This window comes from Vipera berus (genome assembly GCF_964194415.1).
Source record: "Vipera berus genome assembly, chromosome: 1".
Classification (NCBI taxonomy): domain Eukaryota; kingdom Metazoa; phylum Chordata; class Lepidosauria; order Squamata; family Viperidae; genus Vipera; species Vipera berus.
The window spans coordinates 254,157,009-254,181,658 of NC_138202.1; the positions used below are offsets into that span (position 1 = coordinate 254,157,009).

The 24,650-nt window shown below is 38.0% G+C and overlaps 1 protein-coding gene across 2 annotated transcripts in view; it reads left to right on the forward strand.

Moving 5' to 3' along the window:
- Positions 1 to 4,029: 4,029 nt before the first annotated feature.
- Positions 4,030 to 24,650, forward strand: part of ARMC2 (armadillo repeat containing 2) — a 45,871-nt gene continuing 25,250 nt past the window's right edge. Inside the window, exons 1-6 of one of the 2 annotated variants that reach the window (XM_081343599.1) lie at positions 4,030 to 4,059; positions 14,206 to 14,427; positions 15,042 to 15,114; positions 16,265 to 16,436; positions 17,781 to 17,976; positions 21,091 to 21,167. In XM_081343599.1, the coding sequence (XP_081199725.1) occupies positions 14,210 to 14,427; positions 15,042 to 15,114; positions 16,265 to 16,436; positions 17,781 to 17,976; positions 21,091 to 21,167 (736 nt within the window). In that variant the 5' untranslated portion in view covers positions 4,030 to 4,059; positions 14,206 to 14,209. Of the gene's footprint in view, positions 4,060 to 14,205; positions 14,428 to 15,041; positions 15,115 to 15,138; positions 15,289 to 16,264; positions 16,437 to 17,780; positions 17,977 to 21,090; positions 21,168 to 24,650 lie in introns of those variants that run through there. The other variant, XM_081343600.1, reaches the window with a different exon arrangement.

Sequence of the window (24,650 nt, forward strand, 5' to 3'; positions counted from 1 at the left end):
TACTGTTTTTGTGGACATCCCTTGCCCAGAGTTGGTCTGTAAAATTGAGCTAAATATTCTTTTATCATCTGCCTTCCGTTTCTTTAAGCTTATTACTTCCTATTCTTTTTCTGTGCTCTGCATAGTGTTGCTTATTCTTGACAGCGAATAGTGTGGTGACTTAATATTAATAATAGAAAAAGCTGAATAATAGAAAAGATAAAAGGCTTCCCTACCTGTAATTTAAACTGCTGGAGCAAAGAAAGCTGAAGAGAAATCCAGTAGTGAAGCTTTTGCAGAAAGCATTGGGCATTCAACATTAAATATATACTGCACCACGGGGTGCTGCAGGCCATGTCCCTGCCCTTCCTGCTGTTTATGAAGCTGCTAAGAGAAGTCAGTTTTGGGTGAGGTCACAGCAGAATGCTGATGATCCCCACATCCTCCTCAGACCATGCTGAAAATACTGTGGGAGTTCTAAGCTGGTGTCTTCAAGGCTGGAGGCTGTGAAGTCTAGATCAGGGGGCTCCAAACTTGGCAACTAAGATTTGTGGACTTCAACCCCCAGAATTCCCCAGCCTGGTTTACAATTTTAGGTTTACCTGGACCATGCATCATTGGTGACTGTGATTCACATTCTTGTTACTATAAGGTGAATGGGACTGCTTTTGAAAACAGCCCAGAAACTTCAAACTAGTTCAAACTGCAGTAAAGATGCTTGTGGGTACTAACCACTATTTGTGGTCCTTGTTTAACAATCAGCCATTCAGGAGCCATTTGAATTTATGATGATGCTGAACAAGTTGTAGGTACAACCGGTCCTTATATTTACAGCCTCGCAGCATCCCATAGTCATGCGATTGTGAGTCACTACTTTCCTTGCTGGCTTCTGACAAGCAGTCAATGGGGAAGTCAGCAGGAAGTCAAAAGCTTAATGACCTGTGTAGTCCTCAATAATGGCAACTGCTGGAACTGCTATGTGTTCGCAACTGCAGTGTGTTGACATGGTTCTTGTTTTTTACTAAGAAGTGGATTGGAGTTTCCAGTCTAATTAGTGAAGACTACCTATACTGCAATATAAGACCTACAGATAGTCCTTGTTTAATAACCACTCTTTCAGTGACCACTTCAAGTTACAATGTCCTTGAATGAGTGGTACTTATGGATGACCTTCAAAGTTCCAGTAGCCCTTGCACCTTCCCCCACCCACCATGCCTCTTCCCCATCTGGCAGCAGCCACATACCTGCCTGCTGCTTTCCCTTTTGAGCCACCTAGGTCTTCTTTAACAATACACAATCCTTGTTTAATGATGGCAACAGGGAATGCCAGGATTGCTATCCCTAAGCAGTGTGGTTATTAATATCATGCTTTATGACTTGCTCAGTTAATGATGGAAATTCTGCTCCTAGTTACTGTCGTTAAGTGAGGACTACTTTGCTGATTACTTCATTTGCTCGTTACACAGCATCAGGGGTAGAGAAACAAATGTCATTGCTCATTAGGGTGAGAATCCTTAGTGAAATTCTCATGGATTAGTTCCCAAAGTTCTCATTTGCTTTGTTCAAAGACTTGAGAATATTGAACTGCAATCAGTTTCTGAATCCAAAGAACTGTTTTTGTCTACAAAATTCTATACAACTTGGCTTTAAAATACAGTACATGAAGGATCAAATATCCTGGAAGAAAACAATGGAAAATCAGTTCTGTATCATTGCCAGGAAAACTATGTAGATGTGTCTATGAAGCCATCAGGATACTCAAAAGGAGTTACCTATTTATTTGCAGATGAGGGGTGGAAAGGATTGGAACTTCCTTTTAATTAAACAGTATATGTAAGGAATTGTGACTGCTAAGTGAGAAAATTATAAAGGAAAGCTAAGCACAAAAGTTAAAATTAACTCTTGAGTTTGACAGTTTAGAGAATGGGGAAAAGAGAAATAATGTGCCTATGAAATAGGTTAGAGAAACAGCCAAGAAAGCTTGGTGACTCTTACACAAAAGTGGCTCAATTAAATGTTACATTATTATAATCACAGGGAAAAGGTTCATGTTCATTATTTTGGCAGCATCATGGCATTAGATCCTAAGGTTTTGTCTGCGGACCTGATAAGTAAGGGAATGATTCTGGGGAGGATGCCAGAGAAAATAATGAATTGTTCATTCATGTTTAAAATGACTTTTGGGAAAAAAAATCCTTTTGGTTCCTAATCCAGTTATTAAAAAGGAAAGAAAATAATCTTCACTTTGTGACATTAGGCTTGGCTTGATTCCAGATTTTAATGCTTTGTGTTGACTGGTGAAATCCAGTGAGATAAGTTAGTCATGAATAATTTATACTTTGCTGATTTTAGTGTGTCTGTTGTCCAGGTAGATGAATAAACCTGAATCCAGCCTATGTAATTTGCATTTACTCTTGATTTCAATACTAATATTGTATAACTGATATCCGATATGAAATACTAATGGTGTATAAAAGGGACTTAACAGTGTATATCAACTTTAAATTCTACTATTTTTTTGGAAAACAATCCTAACGTAAATAATGTTTATTTACAAGCCAATAAACTTGTTTTAGGGTAAAGCATTTTCACTTAGAACACAGCCAACTGAATTATTTTGCAAACTAGTGGTTAGCATGAACCAGTCAGGCTTTAGATGTGATTAATATTAAAAGGGAAAGCTGCAGATTCATATTTAGGATAAATGAATTTGCAGAGGTTTGGGCTGTGAAATACTGGCTACAATATTCTATGATCGCAGTTATAGCAATGTCCCGTTGCCTGGAAGCGGTACAGATTTGGATGGGAAAGAACAGGCTTCGGCTCAACCCGGCCAAGACTGAGTGGCTTTACGTACCGTCATCTCGTTTAGTCCAAGAGGTTCCATCTTTGATTATAGGAGGAGAGATGTTACCTCCCATTGATAGAGCACACAATCTGGGCGTCCTCCTAGATTCACAACTAAGTTTTGAAGATCATATTGGAGTCGTAGCTAGGGGGGCATTTGCCCAGATTCGCCTAGTATACCAATTGCGCCCCTTTCTGGACCGAGATGCCCTACGTACAGTCACCCACGCACTCGTTACCTCCCGTATAGACTACTGCAATGCTCTCTACATGGGGCTGCCCTTGAAAACCACTTGGAGGCTTCAGCTGGTGCAGAATGCGGCTGCACGGGTAGTGATGGGAGCACCCCGATACTCCCATATAACACCTCTGCTCCATGAGCTGCATTGGTTACCGGTCGCCCTCCGGGTGAGATTTAAGGTGCTGGTACTTACCTTTAAAGCCCTACATGGCTTAGGCCCGGGATACTTGCAGGACCATCTGCTACCGGGAACGAATTCCCATCGCCCAGTACGCTCACACAGAGAAGGCCTCCTCAGGGTACCATCGGCTAGACAATGTCGGCTGGCGAACCCCAGGGGAAGGGCCTTCTCTGTGGGAGCGCCAGTCCTATGGAATCAGCTTCCCCCTGAGCTTCGGATGGCCCAAGATCTCCAGTCCTTTCGCCGCGGCCTCAAAACACTCCTTTTCCACCTGGCTGACCTGGACTGACAGGCATTTTAATTATGTTTACAATTTTTAATTTATTTTTAATTTAAATTTATTGCACAGATGACTTTAATTTTAATTTTATCTTAATTTCTGTACTTATTATATGTTATTGTTGTTAGCCGCCCTGAGTCCTTCGGGAGATAGGGCGGGATATAAGTCCCATTAATAAATAAATAAATAAATAAATTAAAAGAGAAACCTTTATGGAAAAAAACAGAGACCAGATGATGCTACTAAAGTAACGATACAGAGTTATATAAGGGATATACAGTAGTCGCCCTTATTTCGGGGGCGCACCACAAAACGAAGAGGACAAACTCCGGGTACAATAGATTTCACTTAATGCCATTGAGCGTGCTCAGTCTCGGCTCGCTAGTTACCAATAGGCGAAGGGCAAAGGCGTCAATCGACGCTATTGGGCATGCTCAGCTTTTCTGAGCTTGCGCAGTATTTAATGAAGGAAAAGGCCAATTTTTGTGCTGCACCGGCTACGGCGGGAGAAGGAAAGCCGCTCTGGTTTGTGTACGTGATGACCGCTCGTTTCTCGTAGCTTTCTCGATCAAAATTCCTCCCACCCCGCAGTAACTAAGCTAAGCAGCGAAGAATCGAGGGAAGGCTTGTAATGAAGGAAGGCCCGTGCGTGTACGGTTGCTATGGTAACGGGTCGCAGGGCTACTGTGCCGGGAGCTTGCCGGGCGGAAGCCTGACGATTTGCATTCGGTTTGCCGCGTGTGGGTTGAGCGTGCCCGGGCATAAGTTGTGTCACTTGCCATGGCCAGCGCGCCTTAGGAATCTGCCCGATATACTATGGCAGGTGCCTGTTCGCGCTCTCTCGCCTGTGAAACTTTGATGGGAATTACTGCTGTTGGTGAGATGCCGTAATTGTATACAGTAACTATTGGCTACCAGGAGGCGTCGTTTCCTAGAAGATAACGAAAATCAAACAGATAGTTTAAGGGGCAGTCTCTGAAAAGTAGGAAAGGAAGGTCCCTGTTTATTTCACCTTTCTTCTCTTTTAGAGAAATGCTGGAATCAACTTGCACTTCATCGTAATGCTTGTCAATAACAGCTAATAGCGAGGGGTGAATGTGCAAATGGTGAATGTGCTTTCTTATATCAGAAGTTAATCAAGTATGTACAAGAGATGTGCTGCCAGGTTAGCATGACAATGTTCACATAACATGCAGAAACACATTTAACCAACCACATTTTAGTCTCGCGTCTTGCATGATTCAGTCCATGAGGTTGTTTATGTTGCAGTTTACTGTCTTACGTAAGTTCAGAAAACAGAGTAAATATTGATTTAGTTAATCATGGGCTGATATGTTGTGGAAACGATGGCCAAGATAGAGTAATTTTGGAATAATTCTGAGCCCATCTATTGGACTTTATGATATTTCCTTATCAAAACTGCACTGAAGTCCCAAGCTGTTTAGGAAGTATATATGAGACAGTTGCTTCAGGAGTAAGAATTTAATAGGCTGAGAGGAACATATATGTAAGAAAAAGGCTTAAATAGAAAATTAATTTAGAACTATGAGCTGAATCTCATATTGATTCTTTTAACCACATGTGTCTCATTCAACCTGTTCTCCATATGCGCCAGTGTCTTACAGATGTGTGCAGAATCAGAATTCTCAGTTCCCATGGCTATTGTTCAGATGTTTGCAGATTCTGAAGGTGTAAGATGGGGAACTGCCATATGATCTGAGTGTTTGCCGTCTTCCTAAATCACGAAGTATGATTTATAAAACACAAAAGCCAGAGTCAAACCAAATAATCCACATTGTCTTTTGATGAAAACAGTTCACCATAACAGCATATAATCCCTCCCCAAAACCACACCCACAAACTCTAAGACAGCACAGCAAGCATCTGTCTGCTTGTAAGTATCAATTGAGGGACAAGAGGAAATTGAACTTGAGAGAATAGAAGGACTGCTGACCTTTTGGTGCTGAACTTACATATTAAATTTCTTGCAAGGAAGGATAAGAATTTGTGTGATGTATGTCATCAGTTTTAAAATCCTCTCACAAGATGAATGAAAGGTATGAACACAATTCTTCTCCTTACAGTATACTCAAGATGCTTTTGTTCCTTACTGTATAACCTGTGTCAATTGAAGGGCATGAGAGGTAACTTACTATGCTATTTAACAAAGAGAGACTAAAGAGGATGGGACAGGAAAAAGGTAATCTACCATTTTGTTTCTGTAATTCTTGCATTACAAAAAAATGGTTATGGCTCAGAAATAAATTTCACCACTTCCTTGGCTTATCTGAATTTGAAAACTAAACAAGGCTGGTAGCGTTTAAATGAAACCAACAAGGAATTTGGGGCTATAAGTCAAATTGGGAATTTGAAAAACTTTGCAAAGAAAGGGATGCTTCTGTAACTGTTGCCAATGAAACTGTATTTAAGTATCCTATAGTTAATAAGTATGGAGTTTGGCTCAAAGACATCTTTACTGTTGGCACCACTTATTTCTACCTAACATAGAAATGTCTTTATTTGCTGAATTATATATCTGATGAGGAAAGCAACACTTTATATATCTTAGTTTACTAAGAATCTTTTACCATAATTTTGAACTGTATACAAGGAAAATATTTAGAGCAAGGACTGTGTTCTAATTTCTGTTAGATCGTTGATCTTTAAATGGGGCTTAGATGGTCAGTAGTTAGGGATGGCTTAGTTAATGTGAGCATGGGATTGGACTAAATAGTCTATGAGGAGTTCTCCATTATATTCTTTCTGTGTTTTGTGTTAACATGTATGATAGTGAAAAACATACAGTAGTACAATATAACTTTAGAAGATGGGCTTAAAATCCAGAAGGATCTTGACAGAACTGAACTTGGTGAGAAAAGTAAGGTTTTACACTTAGGCCAGAAAAACTAAATGCACAGGTATAGAATAGGTGGTACCCGGCTCAACAGCAGTAATTGTGAGAGGAAGCTAGGAATCCTAGTGGACAACCACTTAAATATGAGCTAGCAGTATGCTGCAGTATACAGATTTATACTGCTTTGGGAAGACCACACTTGGAATACTATATTCAGTTTTGGTCACCATGATACAAAAACAAACGTTGAGACTCTAGAAGGAGTGCAGAGAAGAGCAACAATGATGATTAGGGGCCTGGGGGCAAAAACATGATGAATGGTTGCAGGAAGTGTCTATGTCTAGTCTAACAAAGAGAAGGACTAGGTGACATTAAAGCAGTCTTCCAATATTTGAGGGGCTGCCACAAAGGAAAGAGCCCAAACAACAATAGGAATCAGAAGTATTTTGATTTAATCTTCCAGATAGAAAAATTGGTTTAGTTATAAATCTTACCAAAGGCTTAAATAAATTTTCTACTAATTTAAATGTCAGGACTTTTTAAAAGAATTCTGGGAATTAATGATCTTTGATAGAAACTATGGATAGTTGCTCATGGGAGAATAAATACTTCCACGTATCTTTTGGAAAATGTGCTCCAAGAAATTAATGTATGTGTTTGAGGTGATTGTGCAATTTCTGTAGAATGTGCCATTTCTGTTTCACTATTACTGAAGAACAGTTAGAATTATTTTTATCATGGGCCTTTTAAATTCTGGATATAGAATTAAGTGAATTCTTAGTACATGAGACTGCTCTCGAAGAACATCCAGAAATTCCAAGTGGTGCACATTGTAATTGTCTGTCTAATGCAGGATGGATAATGATGATTTTTTTAAAAAAATAATCAGATTTTTAAAATTTAAATTGGATTTTTTTTCATTTTTATCAAATTTATTTCAATAAAATGCTTTTGGAGTAAAAATCTATCTAAATATAGTTTTCTATTTAAGATACATTAATAATTTAGTTTATTCAGCATGAAATGGAGCTGGCTCCAAAATGACGGAGAGGGACCAGGCCTATCCCACCCATTCTCCGTAGCATGGTAGTCCAGCTCGGGAGGGGAGTGAAAGGGAAGGTTGCCGAGCAAGAAATGGCCTGGATGGGGGTGTGTGTGAGGCTGAAGTAAGCAGCTGCGGGGTATATATGGCAGCTCCATCCCCTCCCCCACCTGCCTTACCTCGTAGTGGCAGTGGCACAACACGTGCTCTCCTGCCCCATTGCAGCAGCGAGGTGGAACAGAGTGGCAGGGTCCTAACTAGGGCTTATTTTGGGGGTAGGGCTTATATTAGGCCCACCCCAAAAAATCAGGGTAAGTCTAATTTTTGGGGAAACACGGTGTGTGCGATTAACCTATTAACCTAAAATCCGTTCTGATGTCGCTGTTTTACTAACCCGACAGCTTATTATTCTAAATAGGAAACCTTCATTTTGTTTTCAAATAATAGTATTAAAGATTCTAACCACCAGCAAGAATGAGTCCTTACATTTAAAGAGCACCTGTCATTTCAGATCCATCATGGCAGTGCCTGTTAGCGGGCATCCCCTCACCTGCTGCCAGCCATGTTCCTCACCTTGTGTCGCTGCCGTATCACCAGCCATCCCATTAAAGTGGATGGGACTGTCGGTGAGTCAACAGCCGGTCAGAAGGAGCCGCTGTGGGATAGAGATGACAGTTGCTCTTTAAAAATTATGATTTAAATTGAGTTGATTTAAATCAAGCCTTTTTTACTAGTGATTAAAATCATGATTTAAATCGTGATTTAAATAATGTGTGATAAGGGCCAGACCAATCAATGTAGTATATACACTTAATATGGGAGCTGCAGTGACTATCACTATCTTTCTGAGTGCAGTTTAAGATGCTGATTATCACTTTCATAGCTTTGTATGGTTTTGAAAACACCTATCCTAAATAGAATTTGCTCATTCGGTATGTGCAAGCAGAGTGTGTCTCTTGAGGGCGGTCTTCTTCTAAGATATTTGGAAGAAGAAGGCACCATTCCTATTGGAGTTCCCCTCCTTGGAACAGTTTGGCTCCAGAGAGAGGAGCGAGTGGTCTCTTCTATCAAGATCTTTCAGAAACTTATCAAATGCACCTGTTCCTATGACAAACGATGTGAATCAGTTATTTTTTTTAAAAAAAAAACCCTCTATGTTGTAGCTTTTGTACTGATGTGTCTTTAAAAGCAATAAAGAAATAATAGGTGCATGGTGCGACTTAAGAACTTTAATTTTTCTTATGTTTAGTTTCATACATTATGATTATATCAGTGGTTATAACTTGTCCTATGATCCTTATTAAAAATTTAGTAGGAAGTCACTTTGTGCACAATGGAGCTTCTACCCAGTTGTTCTTTGGTATATAGTATCGAATGTGGCAAAGCTGTCTCAGAATGGCTGAGGAGGATGGGGAATGGTGACAAAACATTCTGGTTTCTTATCTGTGCAGAGGAGAACACACAGAGATGCATAGTAGGACAAAGTGGAAGTTCTTGCCAATTTTCCCCTGCTCCACAGCTCTAGAGGAAACACTCCAAAGTTACCATCATTCTTTATGATATTCATCCAAGACAGCTACATTAATATAAATTGCAGGCAACAATTATTTATTGATAATATTTTATCATTCTTCCCTTTTTATTCAGAAATTCAAAGCAACACACTTGTTTATAGTGTTTCCTCTTCTCATAATTCCCAATCTTGTGAGGTAAGATGAGAAAAAGAGAGACAGTGCAGGAGTGAGCTTCCGTAGCTGAGGGTGGACTTAAATCTGGATTTCTGGGTGTCAGTCCAGTATTTTAATCAATATACCACACTGGCTTTCTAACATTCTGTGGGCATGGTGTGTGTGTTGCCAATTTGACCTGGGTGTAGCCTTTGTATATGGACAAGATCAGAGTTAAACTCTTCCATTTTTCTAGCTAGATATTCTTTAGGGATATCAAATGCCTAATAAGATCTAGTCAGAATTCTGTTTAAATGAAATATATACTGCTTTCGATGCCAATTTATAAGGTGCTTCTAAAAATCTGTTGAGCATAAAATATAGTCTTCTGTGATGAATGAAGAATTACTATTTAAAATTCCTAGCTAAAGCCCTCTTGGGTTTCTGACTACTGAATGCAGCTGGACAAGTTTTTCCAGGGCGGCTTGCTTTAATTCTGTGTTTCTTATTCATTATTTAAATGGTTGCCTTATTAAGGTGCAAGTTAATTAATTTAGAAGCTAAAAACAGGCGTAATGGGCAAAATCAAAGTAAATGGAATAGCTATGTGAGTGGAGCTAAAAAGAAGGAAAGAAATAGAGCTGTGTGAATAGGATGATCTGCTTTATTCTAGGAAAGTTATCTGAATCCTCAACAAAAACCATAGAATAAGATTTTTCATAAATTAATTAGCAAGTAAACATAGGAATGGATACAATATTACAATTAGATTTTAATATTTCTTTGTTACTGAAACATAATGCATCCCAGTGGAACCAATTCACACACACTTAGCTCAGGTGTAATCAAGTATGGATGTAAAACAAGCTAGTTACTCTATGATGAGACTATATATTTCTGCTCTCTGATTTGAAATGAAAGCTGCAGAAATTACACTGAAAATGAAATTGATGTGTTTTTTATGCCTTGCAAGTAACAAATCAAATATTCCAACCATTTGCTGACTAACACAGAAAGTAACTGATTTGGTGTGCTTTTTAAAAATTATAAATGCATTTAAACAGGTTTCATTGATATGCGTGTGTGTGTGTGTGTGTGTGTGTGTGTCTCGAGTATTTTCTGATGCACCCTGTCGACCCAAATATGGGGAGAAGAAATCTTTTGCCTTTATCAGCCCAAACTAGGGCCATCCACAGGCAGCAGTCGCTTATTGTGACAATCATTTTATATTAAATTTGGATTGCTAACAAAGAATTAAAGGGAGACTGGTATAGCTATTTCAAGCTGCTTTGCTCTCATCAGCCAGCCACATGCTTCTGAGATTTAAACCTGGGCTGCTTGCACATTAGGCAGCTGTGTTGACCTCTAGGCTACGGCTTTTCAACCTTTTCACCCATTGTACCACTTTTAGGATATGGCAACATCCGAGTACCACCAGTCGCCTAGCAAGGTGTCAAAAACTTGATGACCAAAAAAGGAAAAAGGAAAAAAGTGATGAAGTACAGGTAGTCCTCGACTTACAACAGTTCGCTTAGTGACTGTTCGAAGTTACAGTGGCACTGAAAAAGTGCCCCCCAAGCCACAGCCGAGCAAGACACCTGCCTGTGCGCCCGGCGGCGCTCTTCCTCCTGTCCGAGGTTTTCATTGTGAGCATTTCTGTTGAGGATTGGCAGCGGGGGTGGAGTGGGGGGGGTGTTTGGTTTTTATTCCCCCCGTCTGCTGGGTGGTTGCAGCAGGTTTTGGTCACTTCACATGACCCTGGGACACTGTGACCGTCATAAATATGAATCAGTTGCCAAGCATCTGAATGTAAATCACAAGACCCTGGAGATGCGGCAACATTCCAGCTGATCGGCGCTTCTGGGCTCAGCAGAAGCACCAGGATCAGCTCTGAGCTCCAGCTGGAGCCTGGTGCTGGTCCTGGCACTTCCACTGAGCCCTGACAGCCCTGCAGCTCCAGCCATCTCTCGCTCAGGCTTGTGCGGTGCTGCCACCGGTTCAGCTCATTCCCCTCCCCCGTTACTTCTCTAGGATAGCCGCGTACCACCTGCCAGGTGCCAATGTACCACAGGTGGTACCCGTACTACTGGTTGAAAAGGCCTGCTCTAGGCCACAGGCTGTTTCTCACTTTGTCAGCTGTATGGGGAGGGAAGAGACCAGGGCAGGAGATAAGTCTTGAGTTTCTTCTCCCAATATTTGAGTCGACAGGGTGCATCAGAAAATACTTGAGACGTATCTCTTCCCCTGGTCTCTTCCCTCCCTGTACAGCTGACATAGTGAGAAAGAGCCTGTGGCCTAGAGGTCAACACAGCTGCCTAATGTGCAAGCAGCCCAGGTTCGAATGTGAGAAGGGTGTGGCTGGCTGATGAGAGCAAAGCAGCTTGAATGAACTATACCAGTCTCCTTTTAATTCTTTGTTAGCAATCCAAATTTTATATATAACAGAAAATAAGCATTGCTGATTAGTATTTAAATACGGTATATATATATTGAAAGGGAACATAGTTATTTTTTAAATTGATTGTTTTTTCTAATATATTAGAATATTAATATTTAAATACTAATCAGCAATGCTTATTTTCTGTTTAATAGCACATATAGGGCTGCCTTCTTTCTTCTGAAACTAGGTTGTTCTCTATCGTTCAAATCCTGCTAAAATAGCATTATTGCATCACTCACTAAAATATAAACTTAATAGGTGAGTGCTTTCATAAAGGATATCAGTGCGGTTTTCTTTCAGCTTGGAGAATTATCACGTTTGGCTGTGAGAGCATGTGACAGAGATGCTTTCAGTGAGTGGCTTTTGTGTATCTTTCATCTTTGTAAAAAGATTTTCGGTGCTTCTTATACTTCTGCGTGGGGTTTTTTTGTCATTAAGTAGGGCAAGAATAATTGTAGCTCCAGTAACAGAAGAAGCTTTGTGTTAGCTGGAACAATTTCTGTACTTTATGCAGGTTGAAAAACTGTGTCTTTGAACAGTTCAGATAGTCTGTAAACTTTGGATAATAACATGGAGAGAAAGTGGACATGCTGGTTTGATTGCACCTTCTGGTACTGTAGGTTTGTGATCTATAGCATTTATTTTGGGGGTATTACGTATTCAGAAGATTTAAGACAGCGTTTCCCAACCTTAGGAACTTGAAGATGCGTGGACTTCAACTCCCAGAATTCCCCAGCCAGCTATGCTGGCTGGGGAATTCTGGGAGTTGAAGTCCACGCATCTTCAAGTTCCTAAGGTTGGAAAACGCTGATTTAAGATGACATTCTGCTTTGCTATTCGTAAAACATTTATCAAACTTTAGATGTACAGTCATTATTTCTTACTTCGACTTCTAAGGCATATCTTTCTGTTGTGTTTCTGTCTTATTAACTCTGTCCTGCTTGGCCCAGTTCTTCCACTGATAAGTGCAAAACAGCAAAAATCAAGATATTTTTTCCCCCCGCGTAAAGCATTAATATAAGAGAACAAAAATGAAAGCCTAGAATTTTTCAGAAACAAGACCCGAAGTTAGGCAACATAAAGATATTTAAATGAGACCTTAAAAATCCTTAATGCTGTAATTAGCATTAGTGGGGAGCCTTGGAATCTGATCTGACAAGTTTTCCATATTTCGACTAGATCATATTTAAGACTATTTAAATTAGCTCTACTATTTTTTTTAATTAAAAAGTTTTACGATACATTTTATCTTTAACAAAAGAAACCCCTCCCAACCCCCTCCCCTCCCACCCTCTTCCCCCTCCCCAACCCTCCCCAACCCCTCCCTCCCTTTCCCCTCCCCCCCACTTCCCAGAGCTGAATACAGGGTATAAAAATACAAACAATCATAATCTAACTTACGCAAACAATCCTAAACTATTTAAACTATCGCACTTTAACTCATATAGATAAACTCCAAACATATATATATCATATCAATAATTATTCAAATACAAAATAATACTTTTTAATCTAATATCCAATAAAAACAATCACAGATAAAACAATTTATATCAATTTTCTAAAACTATTCTTCTTTCCAACTGGGCTTTAAATTCATACTAAAACCAAGTTTATACAACCTTTCCTTCTCCTAATATATTATACAACTTAAAATACCATACATTACTTTCCAAACTTAAAATTTTTTATATAATCACATCATTCTTATATTTTCTATTACCTATTTCATTATTACCCATAAAAATATTACAAGTTAACTTCAATCACAGATAAAACAATTTATATCAATTTTTTAAAACTATTCTTCTATCCAACTAGGCTTTAAATTCATACTAAAACCAAGTTTATACAACCTTTCCTTCTCCTAATATATTATACAACTTAAAATACCATACATTACTTTCCAAACTTAAAATTTTTTATATAATCACATCATTCTTATATTTTCTATTACCTGTTTCATTATTACCCATAAAAATATTACAAGTTAACTTTCATCTATAATTTTTCCCAAAGTTGCACCAAAGCATATAGCTCTACTATTGAATAGGTTCCAGAGATTGGAACAAAATTCCATAGGTTGCTGCAAAATGCAAGTTATGCTTGTTAATTAATAAATATTATGATGTTTTCAATTCCAGTATGGAATCTTCACTGATTCCATTTGCTTGTTGTTTTCCAGACTTAATTCTAAATGCTGGTCTTAAGCTTTAAAGCTTTGAATAGCTTAGGGCTCTAGTTAACTAATAGGCTGACTGTCTTGATGTTCAGCTGTGAACCTGCCATGGTCCATTTTTGTTTTATAAGCTCTACGTGCTTAGAATTTGTCAGAAATGACTATGTGTTTATTGTGGTGTATATGTCTTATGTGTGCTTGTTAATTTCTTGCTGAAGGATATTCATTACAGTTGGAAGCTATGTTATATATCATAAAAGTATATAGATCAGACTACTGTACTGGAGAATCCTGTCGTGCTATGGTTTTTGCTTATGTGTAGACTAGACTGATTATGCTAATCTGCAGCACAGACAGATGGCTAAGCAGCATGGACGAATGTCCAGTATATTGGGAACTGCAAGGATTAGATGTACATTACCATGTAATCTGAATTCTAAAAACTTACATAGGATATAATCCTGTCTTAAATATTTTATTTCTTTTTCTGTACAGCAATATGCAGTCTTCAAGGAACAAAAATCTAGACTATTCAGAAGCATCCTATAAATCTTTATTACCTGTCCAGAAGACTAGTGCTGAGATCATAAATGAAGCACGAAGTACACTAAGGACTTTAAGAACTCAAAGGCCATTTACACCAAGAGATGAGCGAAGGAAACTTTTTGGTTCCACCTCTTCAAGGACACCTGAAAATAGACCACCTTCTGCTTTTAGGTATGAAAAAAAAAGGGGCAGGGGACGCCTTTGTTCATACTGAATATGTAGGCTTGAAACCTACTTGAATACTTCTCGTCATTCTCAATTCAAGAAATAAAAAAAACAGTTATGCAGTTGTCCATATCTTATTATGACATAGGTCCTCCAGAAATATTTAAAGTTACTCACTTCTAAAATGAAAAACCGTTACTAGGTTTTGTGTATAGGAAGCTAAAGCTGCTGAAATATACTGGCTAAAACTCTCTTTTTTCTGTTGGTTTTGTGATTCCAGAAACAATTGCTTATATAGGAGAAGCTTTGTCACTGAATGGCTAACCACTGTAATTTATTTATCACCACATACTGGAGGGCACAAAACAATAACAGCGTTAATTCTTCCACTGAATTTACTAACTAGGAGTCTATGAGATAAAACAAAAAACTTTTGTTTTTCTTTATAACAAAGCATTTTTATCCTTTACATATTATTCCAAGAAAGAAGTTTGAGGTAAATTAAGCAACTTGGCAGTAAAAATATTTTCATTGCATTAGTGACACACAGAAGGAAATCTTGTGGTGAAAAACAAACAGCTGTGTACACATTGATTATTATGATTTGTTTTTCTTTCTAGTCTCCACTCTTCTAGCTTTGAGTCAGTTGAGTCAAGACCTGCCTCTTGTGCACGCCTCAGCCCACTGGACCATGTGCGTATTTATTTTTGGCAATACTTGTATACTCTGTGCCCAATTAAATCTTGACACTAAGAAAACCTGCAATTTGTAGGGATTATGCAGCTTAAACCTACTTCCATTTTCCACTGGGGATTTTGTCATCTGCTCAAAATTGTGACCTGGCTGGGGGTATGCATCAAGAGGAAGGTACTCAGGTCACAGGAGGGGCAAAGATACATTGCAACTTCAGAACAGGAGAGTGAATTTGCAATTTGAGAGCCGAAAAATGTATTCTAGCATTAGCCTATAGCAGGGGTGTCAAACTGCTGGCCTGCGGGCCGGATGCGTCATGAAGAAACCGCACCCACCCCATTGCCAGCAATGGCGAAAAAGCTCTGATATGTCGCGCAATGTCACGTGACGTCACGAGTCTGACATGTCTGGCCCATAGCAACCAGATAGTTCATATCTAGGACAAAATAGAGCCCTTAGCTGTCACTCACTATAAAAGATGTAGCATACTTTTTCTGTGGCCATTGGCTTCCCCAGTGATGATAGGCTAAAGAATGCTCTTGTTCAGGATAAAAAAACATGAGCTCTATTCTTTTGATTCAAAGAGCGACTGCACCTTTTGTTAATTATATGATTCAGGCATGAGGGTCAAAAAGATAGCTCCAGCTCAGAAGGACTAAATGTTGGTTCTTGCATTTTTGTAGGTTGCAATCAGTAGAAGGCTTAGTTATAGAGCACTTAAGTCTTGAGTTGTGATCCCACCTTCTGCTGGAAATCAGTTGCTATTTTTCTGGTTTTGAGATTTTTTTTTTACAAGCATTTCCCCTATCATTTGCATTCATAAACGCTAGGATTTTGTTTTACAAACTGAAATGCTTGAAAAAGTGAATTAATTTTACCCAATGTAATGGGGCTGCGGCATATATCATGCAGGTGATTTAAGAAATGCTTGCAAAAAATCTCAAAACTGGAGAAATAGCTCTGCCTGTTGGGAATTAATAACGTGACTAACGTTTTTACAAAATTTACGCAATACAATCTTTTTTAGTTTTGTTTCAAATTCTGTCATATTCAGTGTAAACCTTTGGGAGAATATCTTCTAAGGAATTAGGAATTTGTACTCTTGTGGTTGAATTGTTTGTATGCTAAATTAAATTTTGTTTTATAACAGAAGCCAAAATTATTGTCATCAGCCTCTAATTATGAAGACTATTGCGTTTCCTCACCTTTACCACTAGTGGATTCAGCGGAGATCAGAAAAGTCAGCAATGCTCGCGCAAGGTTGTCTAAAACTGTTTCCTGTGGAAATCTACTTCCAGATAAACTATTTCTTCCCAATGACTGTAAGAATACTAATCCATAGTTTTTTCTATAACAGTATTTTAACCCTTTTTTAAAATAATGAAGGTAGCCTTTGAATATGAATCTAAATGTCATCCTTCCATCAATAAACCTATTGCAGATTTAATCAATGCAACCCTATATGTATTTCCACCTTAGAAGTAAGAACGGGAGCACCTACTGCCAGCGTCAACATCCCTCCGTCCTGTGCGCTCCCACAGAGAGGGCCTCCTCAGGGTGCCACCGGTCAGAGAATGTCGGCTGGTGACCCCCAGGGGGAGAGCATTTTCGGTGGGTGCGCCAATCCTTTGGAACCGCTTACCAGCTGAAATCTGGATGGCCCCCGACCTTCGCTCCTTCCGGCGTGATCTAAAAACTTATCTATTCCAACAAGCCGGCCTGGCCTGATGGATTTGGGTTTTAAAATTTTCTCACTTTATTGCTTTATTGTATTCTTACTTTATTGCTCTGTACACCGCCCTGAGTCCTCCAGGAGAAGGGCGGTATATAAAACAAACAAACAAATAAATAAATAAATAAACCTTTCAGTTTAGTGAGATTCACTCTTAGGTAATGCTGTATGTATGATATTACAACCTCTATATATCAGTTTGAGCTTTAAATTAGCCATCAGTCCATTATGCTTTCAGTCTAGTAAATGATCTTGCTGGAAAGGGATAAAGACAAGCTTCTTCAAGAGGTTTTTGCACAGTTGAAATTTTGTTAAAGAACTTTTACAAACATTTTAAACATTTATATTTCTTTAGAAAAATATTTGATGCAGGGCAAACCAATCACCTGTATTTTTTATAATGGTACAGTATACAGGTAGTCCTGGACGTATGACTGTTCAAAGTTATGACAGACTTTCCTGGAGGTTTTTACAACCCAGTTTCAATGTTCTGATGGCATCTCTTTCCCCCCCCCCCGGTCATATGACCACATTTTGGGTTCCCTGTCCACGTTTACAGCCATTTGGAGCTTGCCATGGTCATGTGACTGTGTTTTATAATGTACTTTTGCTGAGAACAAGGATTTTTCTTGTTTTTTTGTCAAAAGCAGCCTATGGTGAATCATTGGTTTGCTTAACAATGGCAGCGTACATTTAATGACCACCACCAAAAGGTCTTAAAATTGGGTCAGTCACGTGGATTTCATGATTTATGAACATGACGGGCCGACTCCATTATGGTTGTCAGGTTGAAGACTACCAGTAGTTATTCAGCTGCAGTTAGCAAAAATACAAAAAATTGTATTTCTGAATAGATGTTTTTTGTTTCAATCTTAAAAGCTATCTTTCTGCATGTTTACCTAGTGAGAATGTTTCCTGTTTTGTTTAATTACAGGTAAGAGGCTGTATTTTGAACAGCAATTTATCCCAAGGAGTGATCATGAAAGTTTTTCACAAAAGCCGCCTATCCAGTTGAGCGCCAGGGATGTCTGTCTTCCACTAACTTATATAGATCATCATAATAAGATAGTAGAAGAATTTTTTCCACAAATGAGAAACATATCATTTCCAGCACAGTTCAGCAGGCAAGGGTCAGTATTGTTTTTCACTTTACCATTTTCTCCAGCTATATTGTCCTGGAACCGCATTTCTCCAAAGATTTGCATGACTCCCAACTTGCCAGCTTTAAAAGTGCATTAAAAACATATTTCCATAGGACTTAGGTTAGGGTAAAGCAGGATTGGGGTGGGGTGTTACCTATTTTTATCTTTGTGAGTGGGGTTGAGAGTTACTCCTGGATAACATGTACTTTGGAGTTTTATTTGAAATTTTAATGTTTTTCTGTATTAAGTGGTCCAGAGTTGAAGTTGGCCTAGAATTTGAAATATAAACAAATAACAAATAGATAGATAAATAATTTTATATACAGCTTCCTATGCAAAAACATCTCTAAGTTACTCTCAAAATATACAATAAGAATTAAAAGCAATAAATTAACAATAAGAATTAAAAGCAATAAATAAATAAATTAACAATAAGAATTAAAAGCAATAAATTAAGAACAGTATTTTTTAAAAAAATAAAAATAAACCCAACATACAGAAAAAACCAAACAGGAAGAAAACTTCCTCCATATGGAAGAGGCCAAGATCAAGGGAAGATGTAATTATAGGCAGGTCAGGAATATAAACAAACAATTAGAAGTTAGTTTCTAGACCAGAGTTCCCCAAACTTTTGGGCACCAGGGATCGGTTCTGTGGAGAGAGGTTTTTCCGCGGTTATCCATTGTAGCTGCAGCTTTAGCTTTTGCCCCAATTACAAGACTAACCATATACGGAACAGGTTATAGCTGTTTAAATTTGAAATTATCAGAACATGGACATCATTAGTAGCTTTGTGTCCAGGAAAGGACAAATTAGTTGATATACCAACTAATAGCTGCTGCTGCTGCCTCCTGCTCCCCAGCCTACACTGAGGTTATTTCAGAGTGTACAATTATAGTGTTGATTCTAGGACCACTCTTATCTCTGTTCTTTCTGAGTGAATGCATAGTATTGAGGCCTGAGTTGGATCTGTATCATTTCATTATATGTGTTAAAAATTTTTTGAATGCCATAGTGTGCAAAAAAGTCTAGAATATTCCAAAATTTGTTTTTATTCTTTGTATATAGAACCTTAACTGAGAATTAGTTTAACTACTCAAGTGAATATTTGATTGCAAGAGGATTGGTATATATTCTTCTTTATAATTGCTAAGACTAAACCTCCTGCAGACTGATAAGTTAAATTTACTCATTTGTTCTATACTTTTGTATTTTACATTGTAGAATTATTAATGTCAGTTTGTTGCAGTTACCTATAACTAACTTAATCTCTGACAATGTATTTTCACCTTTCCTTATTCTTTTTAAGCTGCTTGTTTAAATGCCACAATTGGTTTAGTTTAATTCACAGACAATATTAATTGTACCACTAATGCACGAAATGTTAGGTGTGTGTCCTTTTAAATGTAGAATTTACACTGGTAGGTAGACTAGGTTAAATGATACAAGACATCTCTAATTTTAAATGCGTCTATTTCAGATAATATACTTAGGATATAGCTAAAATAATTCATATAATGTTAGTGCCTTCTCCACACATGTTAGTTTTCTCCCCTATTGCTCCATTCTCTAGAATACAATAATATTTGAGGCATTAATATTTAACTGACTTTAAGAACCATTTTATAATTTCATAGGTGTGTAGGTGGTGAATGTTGCTTATTTAAGCAGTTCCCATGAAATAGTAACATAGTTCCTAATGAATAGTTTTAAATAGATTTAGAAATAAAAATTTTAAAATTAAGAATTTTTTTTCTATAACAGGTATAAATTATTCTAATTTCCAAGCTTCCTGAGATAAATCAGATGCCTTTTTAATGAAAATGTTAAGCTTAAGACTGAAAAGTAGAATTGGAACCCCGTATAGTTTTTTCACTTTTCTATACATTTCAAAGTAAAACTGGAACATATCTTATTTGTGGGGAAAAACAAAAAAACAAAGTTTAAAACTTAAAGGTTAATGTTAATGCCTAAATGTTGCATTAATATCGACTGTTGAGCAATTATTGTTTATGGAATTTAAGGTTTCCATGCTTTGTTCCTTATCCCGTGGCTTACATTTTGTCTTTACATGATTCTATCTGTTCAGGCTCAGAAGCTCATCGTTTTTTAATCTTCAGTAACGATGACCTCTTGTGGTGTGATTCTTTTACTGCAACACGCAGAGATTAAATTTAAAACGCTGTATAAAATTGTGTTAAATTAAATACATTACGTAAATAAATGAAACCAATACATTTCATACTAAATCATTTATTAAAAAAGAAGCATTCATTTCTGATATAAGGAAAGAAGTAGAAGTCTAAGAGAAGGTAAAATACTTTGTCTTTTATCCCATTTATATTCCTTGTTAATTAAAAAAAATTACATGTGGCATATAGGATTGGGTATTGCTTTCAAGACTTGGACCAGAGGATATAAATAGGTGCTCAATTTCCTTTCCTCAGCTTATCCAGGGAGAGAGCAAACAGATCTGCTCCTTCCCAGTTGATGAAATCCCCAAACTGGTTGTGGTGAGACAATTTAGCTTGAGAAACAGGTGGTTTGCCGCCCACTCATTCTCAGTGCTGTATCAACTCTTGGTAGAGTGTGCTAAAAACAAACCTCTTGGGAGCACTGATCATCTAATTGTGAGTTGCAGTTAGCTGTAATGAGTGTTGCCATCCTCTGACCAAATTAGATTACAGGAGATTTCTTTGGTTTGCAAGAGAAGTGTGAACTCCTGAATCTATCGGAAAGTTAGTGAGTTACTTGCGGCAGTTGGTCACAACAGTCGATTAAAAGTTATGATAAATAATTGGCGCAAATGGAATAAGAGATATTGATGAATATCCCTGCTCAGTTTGTTTAGCAATTGGTATATGAGAGAGAAGAAGAGAGAGCTCCTGTGTAATTTCGGTTCCTGAGGAAATCCAAAGTGTTTGGATGCAGACAGAACTGGTAGCATAGTTTGGCAAGGTGTTAAAAAGTGCTCTCTACTTACTAAAATGCATTCCCAGTTTAGTGGGTGGAAGGTCAGAGTAAATATTATATATGTATTCATAATTTTGATGACTTTTTGGCATTTTTAAAAATTACTGCTAATTTTACCCTCCTTTTTAGTGACCAGTTTAATACACAAGAGTCTCCTTTGTCATATCCAGACTATACTGAAATGATTAAATCTGCAACTAAATCAGGTACATGTTACAGACTTAGCCCATATATAATTTTTAATTGTAATTTAATGATAAATGAATGAGCCTTGGCAAGCCGGATTAAAGCTTCAGCCTTAAGTACTCTTCCCATGAGTCCAAAAGGAAGAATAAACTTTGACTTAACCTAATCGTCCACAAGACCTTGTTTGTCATAACATATAAAGCAGGAATTATGTTGTCAAAACATTTGATAAAATAAAACTAAATGATAATTTATATCTTCTCCTGATCTTTGGCTTGCTCAAGCTCATTTGTACAGTTGTTGGATATCATTGAGTTAGGCCTGACTCCTGGAGATTCTATGGACAATTACACTCCATCTTGATTTGTTCCTGTGATGCTCCACAGTTTTTCTATGGACATTCCAGGGTCTATCCATTTTGCCTTCCTATCCATTTTGCCTTCCTATCTTCTACATTTCTCAACTTTACCAATCTAGTTAATTTATCTAGTTTCATCCTCATTTCATCCTCACCTCTCATAGATTGAGTTTCTACCTGGTAATTATTGCCTCAATGGAATAGTCTATCAGTCTTTCTTCCAGCATGGATTAATTGGGGTTTTTTGTAGTCTGTGGTATTCTTCATATCTTTGATTCAGATGTCTACTTTTTCATTCTTTTTTCAGTTCCTAGATGACTATTGCTTTAATTATTCTGCTATGTATTGGCATAAAAATAGACCTAGTCTTCATGATATTTTATAAAAGTGTCATTGCCTTTTCCTAGAAATAGTCTCTTCTTTATTTCTTTAGCATATTGTTCAGCTCAGGAAAACAATTATATACTATGTTCAATATTTATGCTCAGTTATGATAGCTAAGCATACTGGTTAATATTGCTTTTGTTAATATCTCACATTAATACGGATTTTTAACTATCAGTGTATACTTTCCTAGTTAACTTTTGAAAATCTTTATTTTTAGCTTTGTGGGTGTCATTCAGAAAAATCAAACGGCTAGTGTTTTAACGTCCAGTTTGAATTTAGTGGTTAAGAAGCTGGCCTAGAAACAAGAGACTGTAAGTTCTAGTTCAGGGGTCTTCAAACTTGGCCCTTTTCTGACTTGTGGACTTCAACTCCCAGAATTCCTCAGCCAGGCATGCTGGCTGAGGAATTCTGGGAGTTGAAGTCCACAAGTCAGAAAAGGGCCAAGTTTGAAGACCCCTGTTATAGTTCTACCTTAGGCATGAAAGCCAGCTGGGTTACTTTGGGCTAGTCATTCTTTATTAACCCAATCTACTTCTCAGGTTTGTTGTTGTGGGAAAAATAAGAGGAGAAAGGAGTATTACAGTTGCAAGAAAAAGTATGTGAACCCTTTGGGATTACGTGGAGTTTTGCATGAATTGGCCATAAAATGCGCTCTAAACGTCATGTAAGTCACAACAATAGAAAAACACAGTCTGCTTAAAATAATACTACACAAACATTAGCTGTTGTCATGTTTTAATTGAACATAAGATGGAAACATTCACAGTGCAGGGTGGAAAAAGTATGTGAACCTTTGGACTTAATAACTGGTTGGCCCTCCTTTGGCAGCAATAACCTCAACCAAACGTTTCCTGTAGTTGCAGATCAGTCCTGCACAACGATCTGGAGTAATTTTGGACCACTCCTCTGCACAAAACTGTTTCAGTGTAGCAATATTCTTGGGATGTCTGGTGTGAATCGCTCTCTTAAGGTCATGCCACAGCATTTCAATCGGGTTGAGGTCAGGACTCTGACTGGGCCACTCCAGAAGGTGTATTCTGTTCTGTTGAAGCCATTGTTTTGTTGAATTACCTGTATGCTTTGGGTCATTGTCCTGTTGCATCACCCATCCTCTGCGGAGCTTCAGTTGGCAGACAGATGGTCGTACGTTTTCCTGCAAAATGTCCTGATAAACTCTGGAATTCATTTTCCCATCAATGACAACAATCCGTCCAGGCCCTGAGGCAGCAAAGCAGCCCCAAACCATGATGCTCCCTCCGCCATGTTTTACAGTGGGGATGAGGTTTTGATGTTGGTGTGCTGTGCCTTTTTTTCTCCACACATAGTGTTGTGTGTTTTTCCCAAACAACTCAATTTTGGTTTCATCTGTCCACAGTATATTTTGCCAGTAGTGCTGTGGAACATCCAGGTGCTCTTTTGCAAACTTCAAACGTGCTGCATTATTTTTTTTTGGACAGCAATGGCTTCCTCCTTGGTGTCCTCCCATGTACTCCATTCTTGTTTAATGTTTTCCTTATTGTAGATGTGTCAACAAAAATGTTAGCATGTGCCAGAGATTTCTGTAGGTCTTTAGCTGACACTCTAGGATTCTTCTTTACCTCATTAAGCATTATGCGCTGTGCTCTTGCAGTCATTTTTACAGGACGACCACGCCTAGGGAGAGTAGTAACAGTGCTAAACTTTCTCCATTTGTAGACAGTCTGTCTTACCGTGGACACATGAACATCAAGGCTTTTGGAGATACTTTTCTAACCCTTTCCAGCTTCATGCAAGTCAACAATTCTTGATCGTAGGTCTTCTGAGAGCTCTTTTCTGCAAGGCATGGTTCACATCAGACAGTGCTTCTTGAGACCAGTAAACCCAAAACAGGTGTGTGTTTTTAAAGGGCAGGACAGCTGTCAGCAACACATCCAATATCATCACACTGGTTGGAGTCAAGGTTGGCTCACTCTTGGCTCCAATTAGCTCTTGGAGAAGTCATTAGGCTAGGGGTTCACATACTTTTTCCACCCTGCACTGTGAATGTTTCCATCTTATGTTCAATTAAAACATGACAACAGCTAATGTTTGTGTAGTATTATTTTAAGCAGACTGTGTTTTTCTATTGTTGTGACTTACATGACGTTTAGAGCGCATTTTATGGCCAATTCATGCAAAACTCCACGTAATCCCAAAGGGTTCACATATTTTTCTTGCAACTGTAGGTATGTTTGCAGGTGTGAATTACTTATAATAACAATTTAATAAAAAAACATCCCAAACATTTTTCCCAGTCATAGAATGATGTTGGCTCTTTGATATTTTGGACTGTTGAAAATGCTGGATGAATGCTCCACATGTAATAAAGACTAACACATGTAATAAAGACTAAGATTTTCTCTTTGATCATACTTTTTCAAGTGAAGTTTTTTTCATGCAGTTAAAAGCTTATGGTTGACTAGACATTTTTTGTATAAGGTTTATATTTAATTTTAATTTAATTTTTAATTTAATAATATTTCTATACCGCCCTTCTCCCTGAGGACTCAGGGCGGTTCACAGGGCAAGAATAAAATACAAAGTTACAAATATTAAAAGGAAATTAAATAATTGCCCGATTTTAAAACAGTTGATATGTTACAATTATAAAACCCCAAAGATACAATATTAAGAATACAAGAATAAAAAACTCCACCAATCCCCCATCAGGCTAGGCCGGCTTGTACAAACAAAAACGTCTTCAGATCGCGACGAAAGGAGCGAAGATCGGGCGCCATCC